Source organism: Oryzias melastigma, linkage group LG20 (assembly GCF_002922805.2).
Source record: "Oryzias melastigma strain HK-1 linkage group LG20, ASM292280v2, whole genome shotgun sequence".
Classification (NCBI taxonomy): Eukaryota; Metazoa; Chordata; class Actinopteri; order Beloniformes; family Adrianichthyidae; genus Oryzias; species Oryzias melastigma.
The window spans coordinates 13,108,887-13,130,430 of record NC_050531.1 but is presented as its reverse complement, the minus strand read 5'-3'; the positions used below and the strand labels follow the sequence as shown (position 1 = coordinate 13,130,430).

General features: G+C 42.7%; 1 protein-coding gene across 3 annotated transcripts in view; it reads left to right on the top strand.

Moving 5' to 3' along the window:
- zfhx4 (zinc finger homeobox 4) overlaps window positions 1–21,538 on the top strand; it is an 82,358-nt gene extending 60,820 nt beyond the window's left edge. For 2 of the 3 annotated variants that reach the window (XM_024279789.2, XM_024279788.2), the window contains exons 7-12: window positions 4,232–4,321; window positions 10,751–10,884; window positions 11,831–12,031; window positions 12,253–12,373; window positions 12,554–17,950; window positions 18,481–21,538. In XM_024279789.2, the coding sequence (XP_024135557.1) occupies window positions 4,232–4,321; window positions 10,751–10,884; window positions 11,831–12,031; window positions 12,253–12,373; window positions 12,554–17,950; window positions 18,481–20,027 (7,490 nt within the window). In that variant the 3' untranslated portion in view covers window positions 20,028–21,538. The remainder of the gene's footprint in view (window positions 1–4,231; window positions 4,322–10,750; window positions 10,885–11,830; window positions 12,032–12,252; window positions 12,374–12,553; window positions 17,951–18,480) is intronic. The other variant, XM_024279795.2, reaches the window with a different exon arrangement.
- The last annotated feature ends 6 nt before the right edge of the window (window positions 21,539–21,544 follow it).

The window sequence follows — 21,544 nt, the reverse complement described above, 5'->3', positions numbered from 1 at the left end:
TGAATTTGAGCGTGTGGATGGCAACCCGTGTGTTTACATGTTGGAATGCATTTTTTGCATGAAATAAAGCTGTGTGGGAGCGAGTGCGTGTTCTCCAGCGTAGGTGTGCGTGTGTGTTTGAGTGAGTTATTCCCAGGCCCTGTGCAGGAGCTGTGGACCCTCTCTGCTGGGTTGATGTTTAGTATTTTAGACATGCTACATTAACAACATCTGGTTAAGATCTAAATGCTTGTTAAACGCACTGAAATTCGGGGGGAAAGGTACAGGGGAAAGTAGGGTGGGGGGGATAAAGATGGGGAGTAGGGTAAATAAAGATTTGAGGGTGAGAGAACGCGAGGGAGGGAGTTCAGTAAGTCTGTAAGGTTATTACTCTGGCAGCATTACCACTGGCCCTTGACTGTGTGTGTGTGAGTGCATGGCGGGGAGTGTGTGTGATGGTGTAATGTTTCAAAGCTCTCTCCTTAAAACCTAGAGGCCAAACGAGAGCCACGCGCGCGGCGCAGGAATGTGACATCACAGGGCCCCGCTGCAAGCATACGTATTCGCACGCGCACACGCGGGCTCACAGGGGACACGACCAGAGTTGTAGGAAGAAATCAGCATCAACATCACACCTAAGTTGGGGAGACGTGACAGTCAGGGGTGTTGCACAGAACATTAAGGCCGTATTATTACCACAGATGTACAGAGAATCCAGTGTGTTTCCAGACATATCTATAGCTTGACTTAAAAATGATTTCTTATGATGTTTTTCTTGGCAGCAATTACACTTTCAGCTGATGCTCCACTTTCATGGTGATATAAGATAAACAAAATGTTGAGGAAGAGATTTTTTATATATTTTTTTAACCCCTTTAATGAGCACCATCCTAGCCCTAAGGAAGCAAATTAAAGGTGGCTCAGCCCGGCTAATGAATTCAGCCATTTTGGAGCCTTAGCGTCCAGTTTCCTTGGCGTAGCATCGCTCCTCAGTTGTGTGCCGTATGACTGAGTCCTCCACCGGGCACATAATGACCCGGCATGGCGGTTATGGGCCCTTTGGGGAAACGGGAGGGGGAGTGAGTGGTCTCAGAGCAGGTCATTATACAGCTAGAGGGCACACACGCACATACAAACACACACTGTGCTGACACTTTCGATACAGTCTTCATTGCCTCCATCTCCCATATGTCTATTGCTCCATTTTTCTGCTTCCAAACATCTTTTTCTCTTATTTTTTTTTTTCTCCCCGAGTTTTCAAGCATCAGAACACTTCACGCTGCTGGATTTATTTGTGTTGAAAAATGAGCAACTAAATTAGGACATCATTTTGTAAATTTTATCTTTCACTAGACAAGAAATTGCCCGCTTTTGCTTTCAAATCTTAGCTAATAGGTTGGTTGTAGCTCCGATCGGGAGTCACTTAATTTTTCTTTCTGCATAACAGATAAATATAGGCTGATGTTGGTTACAAGGTAATCGAACCCAGGAGCTGTGGTTATCTCAATCCCACTGGCCGGCTGACTTTAATGTTCAGACTGACCCACATCAAAGAGAGTCTCACCAGGCTGCCAAAATCACACACCCTCCACAGCCTGGACCACTCTCTCTACATGTGTGTGTAGAGGACGGCAACTGCAGGAGTTTGGCTCTGGTAGCGATTAAGCTGACGGCTAGGAGTCCCCTCCGTCTTTTGCATGCAGACACACTTCTTGCATGGTCACTGTCTCACTTTAGTTGATCAATGGTTGCACACAAACAAAGAAAAAAAACCAGCATACGTGCACAGGAGATTGCACGGTTGCGTGCACACATATGTAGTGCGTTGCTGTCAGGGTCAGTCAGAGGGCAGACGCTGAGCTGATGTATGGAGAGAGCTCGTCTGGGAATGTCCTCCGTGTGGAAGCACATTCCCACCGTGCATACTCGTACATACAAACTGAACAGAAAAATAAAGTAAAAAAACAGATACATAGATTAACACTGAATACACCCAGATGATCACTTATAGCTTTTCCTGCTTTTTCTTTAATTTTATTCACTTTTTTCCTCTCTCCACCTCATTCTATCCTGTAGCTACAGGTAGGCTGCCCCCTGGAGGCAAGTGAAAATCAAGTCCCAGTGTTATGATCTCTCCCACCTCACCACTTTCACTGCTCCACATATACTTTTATTGTTATCCTTTACATACTTGACTGATTTTATTTACATTTTTGTCATTTCATAAACAATTTCTTATACAAAAGAAAAAAGCAGCTTTGCTATAAAAGTCTGTGTTCGATTTTATTTTTTTCCCCTTTAAACAAAAAAATCAAGCTCTGAGAAAAGATAAACCACTGATGAAGGACTTTTAAACCCCTCACATCCTTCTTTTTTTTCTCCCCCCCTCTATATGTTGGAAAGGTGAATTAAAATACGAAGATGGACGCTGCAGCACCAGCAGTGAAAATTGCAATTTCTGCAGCCCGGCACTCTTGGCTGACAGGAGATATTTCATCTCCGTTGTCACCGATGTATTAATAAAACATCAGGAGCAGAGTGCAGTCCCAGTCTCTTTCTCTTTCCCTTATAAACACACATACACACACATATATGCACACAAAATGTGCACAGCATGTGCTAATATATATAAAAAAGAGAGAGGGAGGGTTCTGTTTGCAAGCACACACCAACACAATTTCCTCCACAATCACACACCAGCATCTGCCTTAAAAATCTCATGCTGTATATAATGTCCACTTAATGTGTTGCAGCTTAAAGCAATGGCGCCACTGCTAGTCCCTGTGTGTGTGTGTGTGTGTGGTTGCACCATGTGGTATGTAAAAGGGTTAATCATATCATGTTTCTAAGGGGGATTCGCAGACCTCTCTTGCACATCGCACAATGGCCAAAGTGATTGTATGCAAATGCGCGCTGACCTCAGTGCACCATTTGCCTGATTTCTGTGAATATGACTCGGTGTGAGTGCGGCTGGTGTGTGTTGTGAAGTATGGTTATTACGGCGGTGCAGGATTGATGAGCACAGCTCTTTTAAGCACACACACACCTGCGCACACACACAGACACATCGCAGTTTCATTCCCTGACAGAGAGAGGGGTTTATGTGAGGGAGGCCAGCACCCCCCACCTCATTTAGAAGACATGAAATTTTTAACGGTTATGTGTGTGTGAGATCTGATGCGTGTTTGCAATTGTTTTGCTTTGATTGGGATTTGGTGTTCTACTGCTGAGATAGAGCCACATATATAAATTTATATCTGTTTATAAATGTATATATGTATATATGTGTGTGTGTGTGTGCACGCAAGTGTGCCTGGTTATCTGGCCTCTCTCAGACTGCTCAAAATTCATTACAAAGTGACATCAGCCCAGTCGGAGACAAATGATGGCTGGATGAAAGAGAGCGCCGGGGCTCGGCTAGGATTAGTGTTGGCTTGTGCTGGCGACACATATACACACGCGCACACACTGATACACGTACACACACTTTAATCCACTGGCAGAACACTGCAGATACACAGAATTATCAAACAAGGGGTTGAACTCTCAGAGATGGGCAGGCTAATCTGCTAATAGTACAGAGCTGCACATGTGTGTTGGTTTGTCTATTTTTGTGTTGCATGCATTTTTATTTTTTTTTAACTGAGGTATGCAGAAACACAATGATATACTATTAGTGTGCAGTATACCAGCGGTCACAGGCTATTTATTTTTGCCATATATAGAGCTTCCATTAAAAACGTATTTAATGATATTAGAAACTTTTTGTCACTTTTTTTCTACGTAATTCTGCATTTTGTGCAACAAATATAAGCAGTAAAGTTGTTGCATGATATCATTTTCTGTATTAAAATAATAGGTAAACACAAATATGGATGTCTATATAAAAAATAACAACAAAAATGAAGTATATTTTCAACAAATGAAGAAAAAGATGAACATTTTTATTGATTAGCATCTCTAATTTAAGCACATATTAAGTTTCAACCTGCAGGATTAACATGGCAGGACAGTAATGAGGGGAGCATGTGTTTCAGTCACTAGCATTATTTTCTGGTGAGGTATGCCGATCATTAGAGTAAACCTGACCCCTGTGTTGACAAAAGGGTTTTTTCGGGGGATTACCCGTGCATGTTCTAGCAGAAATCTTTCCAGAAGGACAAATGTAATGCTGCAGTGTGCGTTAGCTCTATAAACTAGTTTTAAAGTTTTAGTGCATCATGGGTAATGAAGTCTTTTTCCTTGTTTTCAGAAGATGCTGCCGAGGACTCTGACAGGCCTCCCCGCTCCTCCTCCCGGCCCAACCAGACCGACCGAGACCTGCCCGAGAGGAGAACCGAACGTAAGTCCGGATGCGCCAAAGTACCATAAAAGCCGCCGTTTTCTTCCAAGTTATCGTTCATCTCGCTCTCAGATAAGACCATGTGTAACATGTGAACGCTGCTCACCAGCCTCCATGTGACCTGCTTTAATCGTTTCCATCTGACAGAAAGAAAAAAAAAGTCAGAGATGAGGAGAAAGTGGAAGAAGGAGAGGGGGGAAAAAATAGAGAGGGATAAGTTGAGTGTTGTGGATATTACCAGGCAATGTCCAGGCCCCAGATTATTTTTTAATCAAATCAGTTTGCGTGCTTGTAATTTATAAGCGCCTTGCATTAATCTTTTCTCGTTCTTGTGCCCTCTCCGATGACATATTAATTTTTCATAAGCGTAGGATTAGATGGGGGGGGGGGGGTTGTGTATATGTTTTTCTAATATTGCACTGCATCCCTGCAAACCTTAAATTAGTTTTTTTTCCCAGCACCCTCCCTGCATTTTTCTTCATCTCCCATTTTTTCCTGGCTCAATCCATCTCTTAATTGTTGTCCAATCTGAAGCCTTTATCGCAGGAGATGAAAAAAATTGGAAAAAAAGAAAGTTTTTTTGTTGTTTATTTGCACAAATAGAAGCATTTTAAGTAGGTTTATTTATTTATTACAAATGAGATATGGAGCACATAATGCTTCTGCTGTGAGGTTGTGGTCAGGGGTAGCCCTGGCTTTGTTAGATTTGATTTGTCCAAATAGGAATTCATATCATCTCCTTATGTATGAGATGGAAATCCACGGTTGAGAATGAATATTGCATGGGGCCTTTCCATCCACCCTCCGCGCCCTCCATCCATCTGAAACTCCCTCCCCGACTCTTGCTTCCTCGCACGCCATACCTTGCTCCATAATGTGAGGCTCAATGAGGCAGAAGGAGAGCTGAGTGAGGCTGGGGCCCTATTACTTTAGCTAGTCATCTATCTTTCAGCTCTATCTCCATGACAGGCCTGTCTGACGGACTGGCGGGGAACCACCATCCAAGCGTTCACCGCTCCATATTACTGCCAGCGTCATTTAACACCGCCGCGCACATGCAAAAAGGCGACACGACAGAATGTCAAGGTCCCCCCCCCTCCTTCCCTCCTCCCGCCACACACCTCTATTTTAAAGCTTTTGTATTGAGGCCCATTTTAGAGAAATCTGTCGTCAGTGTTTGTTGTTAAATGGGGGTCGATTGCAAGAAACATAAAGAAATATGTGTTTTTAAAAAAGCTAAAGGACTTTATAAGCTTTTTTTTCAGAAGTGGATATCCTCTCTATCAGCCTCACATCTTAGGCAGGCTTGAAATGTTGAGGCGTCTTTGTGAGCACATGGTGTGTGTCCATATGGAGATCTCCAGGGAAGGGATTACAGTGCGAGCAAGTGAGCAGCGTGTTTGTGCTCTTCATCTCCATGACCAAGATCCCTTAAACAAAGATGGATACAGAGAGGGATGGATGTCTAGAGAGAATGGCGGCAGTGGGGAGATGAGGGTAGAGGGGGCAGTGAGAGCTGTTTTCCTTGCTTCATTTACATTGTCTTTTTTTTTTTTTTTAATCCAATGTCACTTTAGATTAATTATAATCCATGTTACATTTTTCATGCAAATGTCCTTGATGTGGATTACTTCCAGATAGCTTTGTGTTGTGTGTGGATGGCACATGTCGCCACCGTAGCTCAGGGGCCCACTTCTTATAAATAACAAACCAAACAAAGGCCCCGGCATAGAAATGAGCCTGTCAGGCAGCCGGAGGAAATTACAGATCTCTACCTGCTTTAAATTAGCAAAGAAATTACTCATCATTCCCGCAGTCCAATCCTGCAATATGTATTAATTTTTTTTTTTTTTTTTGTGGGCAATTCTGAATTGGGAAGATAAGTGCTTAGCAAAATGCGACTGCATTCGAGCAGAAGTCTAATGCTAAATATTCCATATTGGCTTGTTCTTATTCAGATTTTTTTGAATTTGCATGTATTTTGAAAAGGAGCCCAGTTTGAAGGACATTAAAATATATTAAAGATTTTAGCATGTTTAATTACAAGCCTGCAGCAGTTTCTCTGTTTTCTCTGTTATGACAGCTTGTTGAATGTCTCGGACAATTTGTCAAATCTGACAAGGCCGTGTTTATATTTATCTCATTAGGCCATAAAGTGGATATGGCAAGACATGGAAAGGCTCGCCGATCGCAAACTATAAAAGACAGATGCTATTCTTTCGCGTTTCTTTTCCTCTACATCTGTCCACGGCTGTCTTCTCTCCCTTTCTTTTCACTCTTTCCTCCTCGATCGTTTTGTTTGCTTCCCTCCGGCATGATCTGGACCCGCTGAGTGCTTCGGTGGGAGTTTGAGGTTCAGAGTGTGTTGCTGTAATGTTATCAGGTGACCGGAGGTCAGCCTAATGCGTAACCCCAGAGCAGTAGGCCAGTAAATCATGCTGGTCGCCCCTCCCTGGTCTGCTTTGGCTAGCTCTCCCTCTTAGATTTACTGCTCTGTAAAGCTAGCCAGTCTGCCAGGGCTCAGGACAGCTAAATTGAATACTAAATCCAAGGCACCCCAGCCCCCATCTCTGATCCATGTTTGTTGTTTTTTTGTGTTTTCTTGTCATGAAGAGACAGGAATCAACTAATATTTTTGGCTGCTAAGAATCACAGCAAAAAAAAAAAAAAAGGGGGATAGAACGGACTGTTAAATTCTCCCCAAGTCGCTCTCCAAGATCGCTGCTTTTGTTTTTCAGCGAATGTGCAGCGAGTCAAATCTGAGGATTCAGTAATATACTCGCTTATGTAAAAGTTTGACTTGACTGGATTACATTTTCCACAAAATTACACAGAAGGGCAGATTCTAAAATAGCTCTATGACATTTCTCCTTGTGCTTTTCAAAGTTCTATTTAAATACGGAAGACACTGAGGCGGCGCTATTTGCTTTTCAATCTCTTTTTTGTTCTTGTCCTTCCCTTTTTCCCCCAAAAAATGTGTCTCTTATTGTAATGTAATTCCTTTTTTTGTGTGTCTGTGTATACAAGGCTCAATAAACACCGCTGACAGTTGCAAATAAAGATGGGTGGCGCCTGGACCACTCTCTCCTCCTGCAATGCAAAAAGGCCTGAGTGTCATAAATCACCTTTTGATTTATCTAATCAAGCAAGGTCCTCTCCCATACAGACATTTGTCATTTGTGGAGTTAAGGATAGCAGGAGGAGGGGGGATTCTGGTTTGTCCGTCCCCTCCACTTCACTGGGCGAAGGGATGGATGAGGAGTGGGAAGGTGGAAAGAGGACAGGAAAGATGAGGCATGTGGGGCAGGACGCTCATTAGGTCTGGAGACAAAGGAATACTTTTCTGTTATTTTTCTGATTTTATATGCTGCACAAAAATATGGCGCAGGTTAAAGTAAAGAAAGAAGTTTAATCATTTCTTTTTTGATTATGGCTGACCCACATTTTAGATCAGGTTTCAGTATTCAAACTTAGGACATTCCATTTAAATCGAGGGAAGAGAGAGCACTGCTCCTCAACATCCTCCATTTTTTTTGCATTTCAGTTTTATTCATGTTGATAAATCCACTAGGTCAAAGACAAGTCTGAACCAGAAGGACAGATCTCTCTGATGCACACACACACTCACACACAGTACACAAACTAACATTTACATTCAGCATGACAGTAATCAATGGTGATGTGTGGGCCCTTTCCCCTGCCGCGTTGTAAATGTGTTTGCAGGCTCTTGTCCGACAATCGCCTCATCTCCTTTCTCAGGGATGTAATTTAGTTGCAAATTGACTGAAAGATGGAGGCAAAAATTGAAAGTTGAAATTAGAAATGGTTATAATAAATATGGGAGGCGGGATGCGGGCTTTGGAAAGGTCAGGTGATGTGACGGGTGCTTCCAGCCTGGGCCAATCTGACCAATAGAGTGTCAGAGGCCTGACATGAAGCACACACATACACACACAAATACATGCCAGGCCTGTAGGGGCCATCACAAGCAGTGGAAGATGAGATTACCTCGCTCTTCAGAGCTGCAGAGCAATTCTCGGATGTTCTTGGAAATGCACATTGTGCCCTTGTATTTTTTTTCCTCCCCTCTTTCTCTCTTTCTTCATTTCTTCCCTCCCTCCCTCTCTCTTGTCACTTTCCTTGACAGGCCAATATTTCAGGCTCCAGATATAGGGGATTACAAATAAAATAAGTGGAACGCCTACTTAATGCAACAGAATTAAAATGCATGAACGGGCCAGCGGAATTGATATGCGCCCAATACAAACACGAGCCACAGAATAATATGAAATAAAAAATGTTTTTTTTTTTTTTTCTCAACCCCCCCCCCTTCCCTCCCCATGTATCGGTGCTTTGATTTCCCTTTCTTTCCATTTGTGCATCTAGCGTGAAGCGTTGATTCGCAAGAGTGAGGCTCACATATTGCCTTGAGTGACCAGATGAGGGAGGGGATGGGGGTGGAGGGGGTGAAAGCCAAGAAAGAAAAAAAAAAAGGGAGGAAGCGGGCAAGGAAGACAGAGGGAAGGAGGGAGGGAGAAACGATGTTGCTGTGTCTTTGTGTTGTGCACAGTGTGTAAATTGCAGAGTACAGCAGGCCCTGCACGGCTTGTATCTTCGGATGAGGCTAATGAAAGATTTATCAGTGGCTACAGCATTTACTAAATACAACCAGAGGCTGATCTCTGCACGCTGAGCCCCGCTGTTAACGTTTCACACAGACACAGTTACAAGCACACATACAAACAAACACACAAGGGGTGCTGCTACTGTATTACCAGCCGTGACCAAACCCCGAAAATTTTGCATCTTACACAGACAGAGGAGTGGCTGAGGCAGCTGGGGAAATGTATATGAACTAATGAAGTGTATAATATTACCATAACATTTAATGTATGTCGTGCTGTGATAATGAGCAGGCCCGAGTTTTTCCCATTTTACATGTCCTCGGGGCAGAGCTGGGTTGGGGTATACGAATGCGAATTATACAGTTCATGCTTGTATCCATGCTAATATCGGGGTGTCAAATTATTTTTGTAATAAGCATGTCTCCTCTGCTGAATATTAATTTAGTACATTTGTTTATATCATTCATGTTGTCAATAATATTTAATCAATTGCTGATCTGATATAAACTTTAAGTGGCACAACTTTTGCTCTGAAAGACTTGATCAACCCCCTTTTTAATTAGGTAGCCATGATACATGGATAAACATGTCATTCTGGTCTAGCTTTTGACAGTTTTTTATTTTGCAACTTAATATTTGCATTAGTTGATGACTACCGTATTTTCTACATTAAACGGCACATCTAAAAGATAAAAAAAAAAAAAAAAGAAAGCAAAATGAAATGCGCCTCATAATCTGGAGCGCCTTGTATATAGATTAATCTTGATTGAGATTACATATGTCGAAGTGATTTCAAAAGGTATATGGCGCTTTGTCAAAATATTGTTCTGTTTTGTTTTTTTACAAGTTTTTTTACAAGGTTGTGTGGTATAATGACTATGCTAATGCAGCTAACCTGTTGCAGGGAGTCGGACTGTTTTTGTGTGTGTATTAGTATGTCGTTCAATGTGTTCCAAATAAAGTTGGGGATTACCAATGTTGTGACTACGCTAACGTGGCTAGCATGTAGCGGTATTGAACTGTTTGGACGTTTTTTTTTTTTTTACATTTTACTAGCAAAGTTGAGACTTGGGATACTCAGAGTAAAATTTGTTTAAGCGGTCAGTCTTTTTTTTTATGTGTTGCAAATAAGTTTGGGATTTAAAAGTGTGGTGAATGTCCTAACGTGGCTAACCTGTAATGGTTTTGGATTTTTTTTTTTTTACATGATTCTAAAAGCCTTGGGAGTTAGCGTAGTAACAGAAACATTTGTTTTAGAGATATCAGTCTGTTTTTTATGTATTGCAAATAAGGTTGGGAGTTACAAGTGTTCTGAATATGCTAATGTTGCTAACATGTAGCGGTATTGGACAGTTTTTTTATGTGCTGTGAACAATGTTGGAAGTTAGCATAGTCTCAGTAACATTTGTTTTAGTGTTATCAGTCTATTTTTTTATGAGTTGCAAATAAGGTTGGGAGTTACAAGTGTTGTTACAATGCTAAGGTGGCAGAGTAACCTTTGTTTTAGCGGTATGTATGAGTCTGTTTTTTTTTTACATGTTGGGAGTTACAGGTGTTGTAAATATGCTAATGTGGCTAACGTTTAGCATGTCACTAACATTAATTGGAATTACTGTGAATACAGTTAATAGAATCTGACTGATGGACTTATCTCTGACTTTTTTGTCTCACTTCGTGCGCCATGTCTTTGAAATAAATTTAACAATAGGCCCCTTATTGAAGGTGCGCCTTATGATCTGGCGCTCTTTACAGTATGGAAAATATGATGATGTTAATTTCAATGCTTTACCTTCTCTGTCACCAGGAGTGAATGCCATAACCAAAGAGATTACTGCAGCGAACGCTATGGTCAAACATTCCCACCTGCCAGATCGACAAATGGAGAGTCCGCCCAAAAGGCCGAAATCTGCCGAGGGGAAGACTTCAACCAGTGAACAGGTATGGCTTTGCAAAAAAAAAAAAAAACTAAAATGCTAAACTAATTGTAGTTCTAGAGCACTTTAACAACTTGAAATGTACTTCTTTACAACTGCTCTTCAAAGTTAGCTTAGTGATAGTCTGACTTTTAAGTCACTACGTTCTCTTTCATGAATCTTTGCTTATGTGGTGAAACTTTGGTTCATACACAAAATGTTTATTGGAGTTTGTCATTGGAGAGAGTTAATGGCTAATGAGCCAGGTTCACTGGCACTAATGAAATCTAACCTTCACTGTCACTGTGGGATAAGCTAATGGGAAGATACTTAACTGTAAGAAGCAAAAATGCTAAGCCAAGCATTTAGCAGGGGCTGGCGCCAGCTTTCATTCAAAGGGTTAAATGCATCCCACCATTCCCTTCCTGACAGAGCTTTTTAGCATCAAGCACAATAGGCCATCCTTTGTGTTCTTAAGTGGAACACCAGCACTAGCCTTAGGCCTCCCTCCCTGCTTCTTTTCCCCTTTTTGCATCTCTTTAAATTATATGTGTTTTTAAATTAGATTATGAAGTATTAGCTCGTCTGGTTCTGAGACCTGCAAGGAGGGTGGACTTAGTCATTTCAGAAATGGATTCTATTAAGACAGGTGGTAGGGAGCCGGCTATTCTTAGAGTACTCCTTGTAATGAGGGCAAGACATAGCTTGGGAGAGTACACACCTTTGTCATATGTAATCTCCTAAATTAAAAATTGTGGCCAGACATGTTTTGTAATAATAAAATTGCATGAGTAGTAAGACTTAAGTGAATTATATATTTAAAAAATAGTTTATCTTTGTTTGGTGACTTAATTTAAGCTTCAGAATTGGTAGCTGTGGGGGATTGTGTTGGGACAAAGTGGAAAATAAACCCCCCAGCAAATTATGAAAAAAATATTAACCACATATTTAATGTACTTTTTTGTTTCCAGGTTCAGCAATGTCCTTACTGCAACTACAGCAGTAAAGATGCCAACCGTATGCAGCTCCATGTGATGTCCCAGCATTCCATGCAGCCAGTGATCCGCTGTCCTCTATGCCAGGATGTTCTAAGCAACAAGATTCACCTGCAGCTGCATCTGACTCACCTGCACAGCGTGGCTCCCGACTGTGTGGAAAAGCTTATTCTAACTGTATGTACAAAATAAAAGTGAACTACTTGAATTGCATATGTACATTTTACCTAATTTATTAAAATTATTCCAAGAAAATGTAGCTGAAGAATGATTTACAGTATTTAGAAATTGTCAGTAAAAACCCTGTTCTTTTGGAGAAAACCTTAGCTGACTAGCATTGTTTTAAGCATGTTAGTAATGTTTTTTGATTGTTAAAGAATTTTCTTTTGTCTTGGCAGGTTGTCGGCCCTGATACAGCTTCACCAAATAATGTGATGCATTCTCAGACTGGTCAAGAAAAGAGTCCATCTTTGATGGAATCCTCTACATCTATCACTGATGGGTCAGGAAAGTCTCAAGGTGAGCATTGTGTTCTACTTGACTTTTTTTCCCCCTTTATAAAGTAAGATTTTTCTTAAAATTTCTCCTAAAGGTTTTTTCTTTGGGAATATCATAAAAATCAATGAGCATTTTGTGTTTTGTACTGCCCTTACTCATGTTCTTGATATATTTTTTTTCTTTTGTTTGTTTTTCTTATAGGAAACATGTCAAAAGATGAGCAAGCGAGTCAAGACAAAAATGAAACAGACCTTCAAGGTGAAGAACTCAAGCCTCCAAAAGAGGCTTCGGAGGCCCCGGACTGGAAGAGATCCCCAGGGATAGCCCATGATGGCAAGTCCCCTGAAAATCTTCAGGACCATCTCAGTGAGCTACAAAGACTCCAACAACAACAACAACAGCTCTCTGTGTCTGACCGCCATGTCTACAAATATCGTTGCAACCACTGCAGCTTGGCATTCAAGACAATGCAGAAGCTTCAGATCCACTCTCAATACCATGCCATCAGAGCAGCCACCATGTGCAGTCTTTGCCAGCGTAGCTTCAGGACATTTCTAGCCCTCAGGAAGCATTTGGAGAATGGTCACCCTGAACTTACTGAAGCAGAAGTGCAGCAGCTGATTGGAAATCTGCCACTAAATGGCGATATCACTGAGAGTGAAGCTCGGGCCTTGGAGGAAGCTCAGGCCTTTGAACATGACTTAGACAAAGATGATGAAATGGACCAAGAAGAAAAGCCAAGTCCAACGGGAAGTGATAGTAGTTCTCTGCTAGATGACATGGGATCTGAACCAAAGCGAACCCTACCATTTAGAAAAGGGCCCAACTTTACAATGGAAAAATTCTTGGACCCATCTCGACCTTACAAGTGCACAGTATGTAAAGAGTCCTTCACCCAGAAGAACATTCTTTTAGTTCACTATAACTCTGTGTCCCATCTGCATAAATTGAAGAAGGTCCTTCAAGAAGCATCAAGCCCAGTTCCACAGGAGACAACCAACAGTATTGACAATAAACCATTCAAATGCAATATTTGCAATGTTGCTTATAGCCAAAGCTCAACACTCGAGATTCACATGAGATCAGTCCTCCACCAGACCAAAGCCAGAACTGCCAAAAGTGACACAAACAGCTGCAGTACCACTTCCAGCAGTGGTCCAGCGCCTACAAAAAGTCCAGGCCCAAGTACACAAGGAAATACTACCAATGTTGACACTGCTAGAAGTGGCACACCCTCCTCTAACAAAGAAAATGCTGCAGAACCAAAAGAACCCAATAACAGCAACAATACCAAACAAGCTTCAACTACTGATCATGTTACGGCACAGGCAAGCAGTCACCAGTCAGCTCAGTCATCTGCCCAGCTGCAGCTGCAGCTTCAACATGAACTTCAACAACAGGCTGCCTTTTTCCAGCCTCAGTTCCTCAATCCAGCTTTCTTCCCACATTTCCCAATGACCCCTGAAGCACTCCTGCAGTTTCAACAACCACAGTTTCTCTTTCCTTTTTACATACCAGGAGCAGAGTTCAATCTAAACCCAGAACTTGCTCTGCATTCTGCTGCAGCTTTTGGCATGCCTGGTCTTACTGGATCATTCCTAGAGGACCTTAAGCAGCAGATGCAGCAGCAGCACCAGCTGCAGCAAGTTCAGGCTCAGCAACAGGCTCAGCAACAACAGCAAGCCTCTCAGACACAGTCTCAGCTTCACCAACAGAAAAACCAGCAAATGCAACAACTGCAGAACCAAAAACCCAAATTAGATTCTAGCACCATTTCTGTCTCAGATCTTCAAATGTCAAGAGACGCAGAGGACCTCTCTGAAAAACTAGAAATCAGAGCAAAGATGGAAAATGCAGGAGATGCAATCAGTGACGGAGGGAAAGACAACAGAGACTCTAAAAAGTCAGCCTTTCCTGAACCTCTGATTCCCCCTCCTCGCATTGTATCTGGAGCAAGAGGTAATGCAGCCAAAGCTTTATTAGAGAACTTTGGATTTGAGCTCGTTATCCAATACAACGAAAACAGACAAAAAAGCCAGAAGAAAAACAGAGATGGAGCTGATCAAGTGGAGACAAATACTGATAAGCTTGAGTGTGGTATGTGTGGGAAGCTGTTTTCCAACATGCTAATTCTCAAAAGTCACCAGGAACATGTACACAGTCACTTTTTCCCATATGTGGAACTTGAAAAGTTTGCCCAGCAGTACAGAGAGGCATATGACAAGCTGTATCCAATAAATCCTTCCTCACCTGAGACTCCACCCCCTCCGCCACCCCCGCCTCCACCTCCCCCGCCTACTGCTCCAGCACCGGTGACAACTCCTCAGCCCCCATCTACGCCAATCTCCAAACCACAAACACCAGTACCGTCACCAGTTTCTGCTCCCCATCAAACTGTTCACCAGCCATCTCACCAGACAACCCCCCAACCCCCACCTCCGCCTCCTCCATCTGCTGCCCCACCTGCCCCACCCCAAGTGCAGCTTCCTGTTCCCTTAGATCTTCCTCTTTTCCCCCCTCTAATGATGCAGTCTGTCCAGCACCCAGGCTTGCCCCCTCAGCTGGCCCTGCAGCTTCCCACTATGGACTCCCTTTCCACAGATCTTACACAGCTTTGTCAACAACAGTTGGGTCTTGATCCAAATTTCCTTCGCCAGTCTCAGTTTAAGCGACCACGCACCCGTATTACTGACGAGCAGCTTAAGATACTTCGTGCAAACTTTGATATCAATAATTCTCCCAATGAGGAGCAAATTCAGGAGATGTCTGAAAAATCTGGCCTGCCCCAAAAAGTCATTAAACACTGGTTCCGCAACACCCTGTTCAAAGAAAGACAGCGGAGTAAAGACTCTCCTTACAATTTCAATATTCCTCCCATTACGACTTTGGAAGACATTCGAATGGAGTCCCAACTCAGCTCACAGGAGTACTATAGAAGTGATTCAGCCATTAATAAGAGGTCCTCCAGGACCCGATTCACTGATTACCAATTGAGGGTGCTACAAGACTTCTTTGACACTAATGCCTATCCAAAAGATGATGAAATTGAACAGCTGTCCACTGTACTCAATCTACCCACTCGAGTAATCGTCGTGTGGTTCCAAAATGCTCGTCAGAAAGCTCGTAAGAGCTATGAGAACCAGGCAGATTCGAAGGACTGTGAGAAGAAAGAGCTGACCAATGAACGATACATTAGAACCACCAACATGCAGTATCAGTGTAAGAAGTGCAACATTGTGTTCCCACGCATCTTTGATCTTATAACTCACCAGAAAAAGCAGTGTTATAAGGATGAAGATGAGGAGGGGAATGAGGACAATACCTGTGAGGAATACATAGATACCGATCAGTGTCTACCCAAGACCAACCATCTTTCCTCAGATCTAACAAAACATTGCCATGCAGGAACTGCCAGCAGTTCTGGCTCAACTTCTCCTGTCATGGCCTCACCTCGAGGCCCCATGGGGAAAACATCACCCAAACCAGATATTCCCTCTGAAGCTGAACTTAAACAAGCTGAGACTGCGTCCTCACCTGTTATAAAATCATTACCAGAACCCAGACCGTCCAAAGCTTGCACGCCGCAGCCACCTCCTCAGAAAACTCCCCAGCCTCAGTTGTCAAGACCCCATTCCCAACCCCAGGCAGCTGCAGTGCCCTCAAGCCCTCTTTCAATGGCTCTTTCTTCACTCACTAACAGTCTGCCCCATCAGATGCTTCAGTATCAGTGTGATCAATGCAAGATTGCATTCCCCACTGTGGAACTGTGGCAAGAGCATCAGCACATGCATTTTTTGGCAGCCCAAAATCAATTTCTTCACTCTCAGTTCCTTGAACGACCCATTGATATGCCATACATGATATTTGACCCCAACAATCCCTTAATGGCAAGCCAGCTCTTATCTGGAGGACTGACTCAAATCCCATCCCAGGGCAGTTCCAGTATGGCTTCTGCTGCAGCGTCTGCAGCAATGAAGAGGAAACTGGATGAGAAGGAGGAAAATGGTAATGACAAAGATGGTGGAAACAGCGGGGAGGAACAACACAGAGATAAACGTCTAAGAACCACCATCACACCAGAACAACTGGAAATTCTTTATGACAAATACCTGCTTGACTCTAACCCAACAAGGAAAATGTTGGACCACATTGCACGAGAGGTTGGATTGAAAAAGAGAGTAGTGCAAGTCTGGTTCCAAAATACACGAGCAAGAGAAAGAAAGGGGCAATTTAGGGCCATAGGTCCTTCCCAGTCCCACAAGAAATGTCCCTTTTGTAGAGCACTGTTTAAGGCGAAATCTGCCTTAGACAGTCATATAAGATCGAGGCATTGGCACGAGGCTAAGCAGGCAGGCTTTAGCTTGCCCCCAAGCCCAATGATGAATCAAGACAACGAAAGAGGGGAAAGTCCAAATAAGTATAGTTTTTTTGACCACACTCAGCTCCCAACCAAGACTGAGCAAAATGACTATGAGCTCCCTGCTGCATCCTCTACTCCAATCAAACCATCTGAGGCGCAGATAAAAAACTTCTTTAGCCCTTCATCCATAAAAGCTGAAAACTGTGATGAAACTGAAGGGCCTAATAACAATTCAGCAGAAGCTTCAACCTATGATCTGAGTAAAATGGACTTTGATGAGACATCGTCAATTAACACAGCCATAAGTGATGCTACAACTGGAGATGAGTGTAATAACAATGAGGTTGAGAACCTGACTGCCAATGGTGGGGACAAGCTTAATGATAACAAAGGTGGCTTGATGCCAAATTCTGAGAGCGGCAATGAAAGATTTCAATTCAGCATGGTGAGTCCTGCCCTCAGCTTCTCTGGAAAAGACTGTGACTCATACTTTAGCTCCAGAGACGATGAAATGGATGACATCAATGACAGAAGCGAATCTTCAAGCCTAGCTGATCCCAGTTCCCCCAGTCCTTTTGGGGCAGGCAACCCCTTCAGCAAGTCTGGGAAAGTCAACAACGGCGGAGATCGCCCAGGCCACAAGCGGTTCAGGACACAGATGAGTAACCTTCAACTCAAAGTGCTCAAAGCTTGTTTTAGTGACTATCGCACTCCTACAATGCAAGAGTGTGAGATGCTGGGCAACGAGATTGGACTTCCAAAACGGGTTGTCCAAGTGTGGTTCCAAAATGCCCGTGCAAAAGAAAAGAAATTTAAGATTAACATTGGAAAGCCATTCATGATAAGTCAAGGCTCACCAGAGGGGCCCAGACCTGAGTGTACATTGTGTGGTGTAAAGTACACTGCCAGGATGTCTGTCAGAGACCACATCTTCTCCAAGCAGCACATTACCAAAGTGCAAGAAACCCTGGGAAACCAGGTGGATAGAGAAAAGGACTACCTAGCACCAACCACTGTCCGTCAGCTGATGGCCCAGCAAGAACTGGACCGTATGAAGAAAGCTGGTGAAGGACTAAGTCTGCCTGGCCAGCAGCAACAGACTTCAGTGGACAGCAGTAATGCACTTCATGGCCTTAGCCTACCCTCGGGCTACCCAGGATTATCTGGCCTTCCACCAGTGCTTCTTCCTGGGGTCAATGGGCCATCATCACTTCCTGTTTTCCCACCCAACACACCTGGTGAGTTAGTATGACAAATAATGAAAAAAAAAGTTAGACTGATTAGAAGCTTTATGAACTGAGCATTATCATGCACAATTTTATTCTACTCTACTACTGGTTGTTCTGTACCACAGTGGTGTTTGTCAAAGTCTTATTTTTAAAACTATTTTAAAATCAAAGTGGTGGGAATAAGTGCATGCATAAAAACAGCATCATAGTTGAACTGCTAAATGCAATTTAAGAGATTTTTTTTCTATATTGTTTTTTCAACAAATGCATCTATACCATGTGTTTATGTTTCTTTGTTTGTCTATGTTTTCCCCCTGTCATAGGTTTGGTATATTTATGTAATAATAATATATTGGAAATTTGAAATTATCATAAAGCGCATGTGACAGTTTTGATCCATAACAAAATCTTAACAATTGATGAAGACAGCCAGTGACAAATTAAGCACTTTTAGACTTATACAACAAATTTCCATAGTTATTTGGAGTTGAAATTTTAAATATTGAATATTTCCATATTTATATACCACTGTATTTCAGCTTTAGCGTCTCCCGGTGCTGGCATGCTTGGGTTCCCTACACCAGCCACCCCCTCTCCTGCCATGTCTCTCAGCACTACCCCAACCAAGACTCTTCTGCAGACTCCTCCTCCTCCTCCACCTCCTCCTCCTCCTCCTGTTCCCTCCACATCTTTGGCAGCAGTAAACCATACAGAGCAGCAAGGTAAAGACCCAGAGAGAGACAGCAGCAAGAAACCAGGAGACATGCAATCTCAAATGAAGGTGAAAGACAGAGAGAACGACAGCGGCTCACGCCCAGAAACCCCCAGCATGGCCAAAAAAAGGGAGAAGCCGAGTCCAGCTCCAGGGAAACCAGGGAGTGAGACAGCACTAGATGCCACACAGCTTCAAGCACTTCAAAACGCTCTTGCCACAGGTGATCCCAGCTCGTTATTGGGGGGACAGTTCCTGCCATACTTTCTTCCTGGGTTTCCCAACTGCTTCTCGCCCCAGCTTCCGCGAGGGGTCCAAACGGGGGGCTATTTCCCACCACTGTGCGGAATGGAGAGTCTGTTCCCGTATGGCCCGGCAGTTCCGCAGGCGGCCATGGCTGCTGGTCTCTCATCGACTGCCCTCCTGCAGCAGTATCAGCAGTACCAACAGTCCCTCCAGGATTCCCTGCAGAAGCAGCAGCAGCAGCAGCAGAAACAACTTGAGCAGCAGAAGCAGCAGAAACAAGCCCCTGTGAAGACCCCCCATGGCATCCAAAGCACCACAGCCACCTCCTTCAAAGAAAAAGAAGCTATCGATGCTAAGGATGACAACAACAAAGGCTCTTCAACTGAAAGCACAAAAGAAGAACGGAAAACAGATACCAAAAGTACCATGGATTTTCCAGATGCTTTTATTGTACCGTCTGTCAAGCATGAGTTTATATGCAGGAAGTGCCAGATGATTTTTGCTGACGAAGATTCAGTGGTGCGTCATCAGAAGTCCTTCTGTTACTTCGGACATCCTTTTACTGACCTGCAAGACACAGTGCTTCGAAAGGCAGTGAGCAACTACACTTGTGTTGCCTGTAATGTGGTTGTTGATGGGAATGAAGCACTTGGCCAACACCTTCAGTCGAGCTTGCACAAAGAGAAAACAATCAAACAAGCAATGAGAAATGCCAAAGAGCATACTAGATTATTACCTCACTCTGTCTGCTCCCCTACTCCTAACACCACATCTACCTCGCAGTCTGCAGCTTCTTCTAATAACACCTTTCCTCATCTCTCTCGCTTGCCCATGAAGTCCTGGCCAAATGTCCTGTTCCAGGCCACCACAGCCCGGAAAGCTGCTTCCTCCTCCCCGTCTGCCTCTCCCCCTCCCCCCCTCTCCTCACCTTCAACGGTTACCTCAACTTCCTGCAGCACCTCAGGGGTTCCAACCTCACTACCCACCGAGAGTTGTTCAGATGAGTCTGACAATGAGCTAAGCCAGAAGCTGGAAGACTTAGATAATGCGTTGGAAGTCAAGGCTAAGCCGGCCTCTGTCCTAGACGCAAGCTTCAGTAGTATCAGAATGGATATGTTCAGTGTGTAGGAGTGACAAAAGGATCCCTTGCTTAAAGAAAAAAATAAGACTTTTTAAACTGCAGTTCCAAAGTTTCTCTTAACCCAAAAAAATTACAGTACCAAATGATTGACTCAGGATTGTTTTTCCCATATTGATATGCTGGCAAGATATTGATTGATTTTTGTTATGGACAGAACTGTTGCAGATGCTTGACTGAGCTTATATTGTATACAAAAACATGGAGTAGGAAAAAATCCACAGGCTCCCATGGGGAGCTTGTTTCAAGCCAAAAACTCTCATGATAGCAAATTGCACCTCAGCTGGATTGTTTTCCAAATGCTAGCATGTACTGTATGGGATGACGATCCAGAACCCTCAAAGAGAATCTCTCTTAGTTTAGATAAGTGTAATTCAGTAGCTTTAAATTCTCAGGTCAGAACATAACATTTCTCATTTGTTAAAGCAGCAACAAGCCAGGGTACACTTGGCTTATAACCAAAACATGTCAAGCTTTATTGGACGCATTTCCTTGATGTGTATAGAGTACCAAGAGACAATATTACTGTTACAATGGACAATGTGCATATCCTTTTAGTTTTGCCCTACAAAGACAATATGGTTTTGCCACTGAGGGAATTTAGGATGGTGAAGTAAATGTGTATGATGCCCCTGTGTTTGCCAGTTTGTATTACAACAAGCTGTATCTATTTCCCAGCCCTTTTTTTCTTGTAGTATATACTAATCTGTGCCAACTCTTATCTTCTCACTTTTACCTCTGCTCACACCCTTTTCTGAAGAGGTAATAACTCTAGTTTTGATAGACTCTCGGATTATGTGAATATAACATTTTTCATTTGTGAATTGCTGTACTGTTACGGTACCTGCTTGTGTCTGGACTATAGTGCACTTACTTTTGTTTTTATTTGTCTTTTTTTATTATTTTTTTGAGTAGGCCATTTGTTAATTTAATAGTTTTTTTCTGTTTGTATGTATGTATGTGTTTTAATTATTATTTGTGTCTATTGCAGCAGCATATCGGTCCATATTTGTTACAGGATTGATGCCTAACAATCTAGAGACCTATTTAACAATTGGTGCATCAAAGAAAGCAGTACTGTATACTTGAAACTGTTAAGGTACAAGTTGGTCACAATGTTGAAGAAAAAAAAAAGGTATGATCATTTGTTATACGTTTGCAAATATTGCTGCTTTAAGAGGGAGACAACAGCATTTGTGTTGTACATTAAAAGATATTTTCATGTACTTGTAGGCTTTAAAAACAGTGTTATACCTATGCGCAACCCTGAAGTGCATAGGTTAACGCCCTCCCATTAGCTTTCCGGGCACTTGTGAGGATTTACAGTAAAAGAAAACATTTGAATTTCGTCCACATATTTCACATTTGCAAAGTATTAACCTACAACATTTGCTGCTACTCTGTAATGTTAATTTGCTTGCCATAATTTCTCTCAACCTGACATGATACTGAACCATAAATTGCTTTGCTTAGCTTTTGTTACGTTTGATTTTTTTTTTTTTTTTTT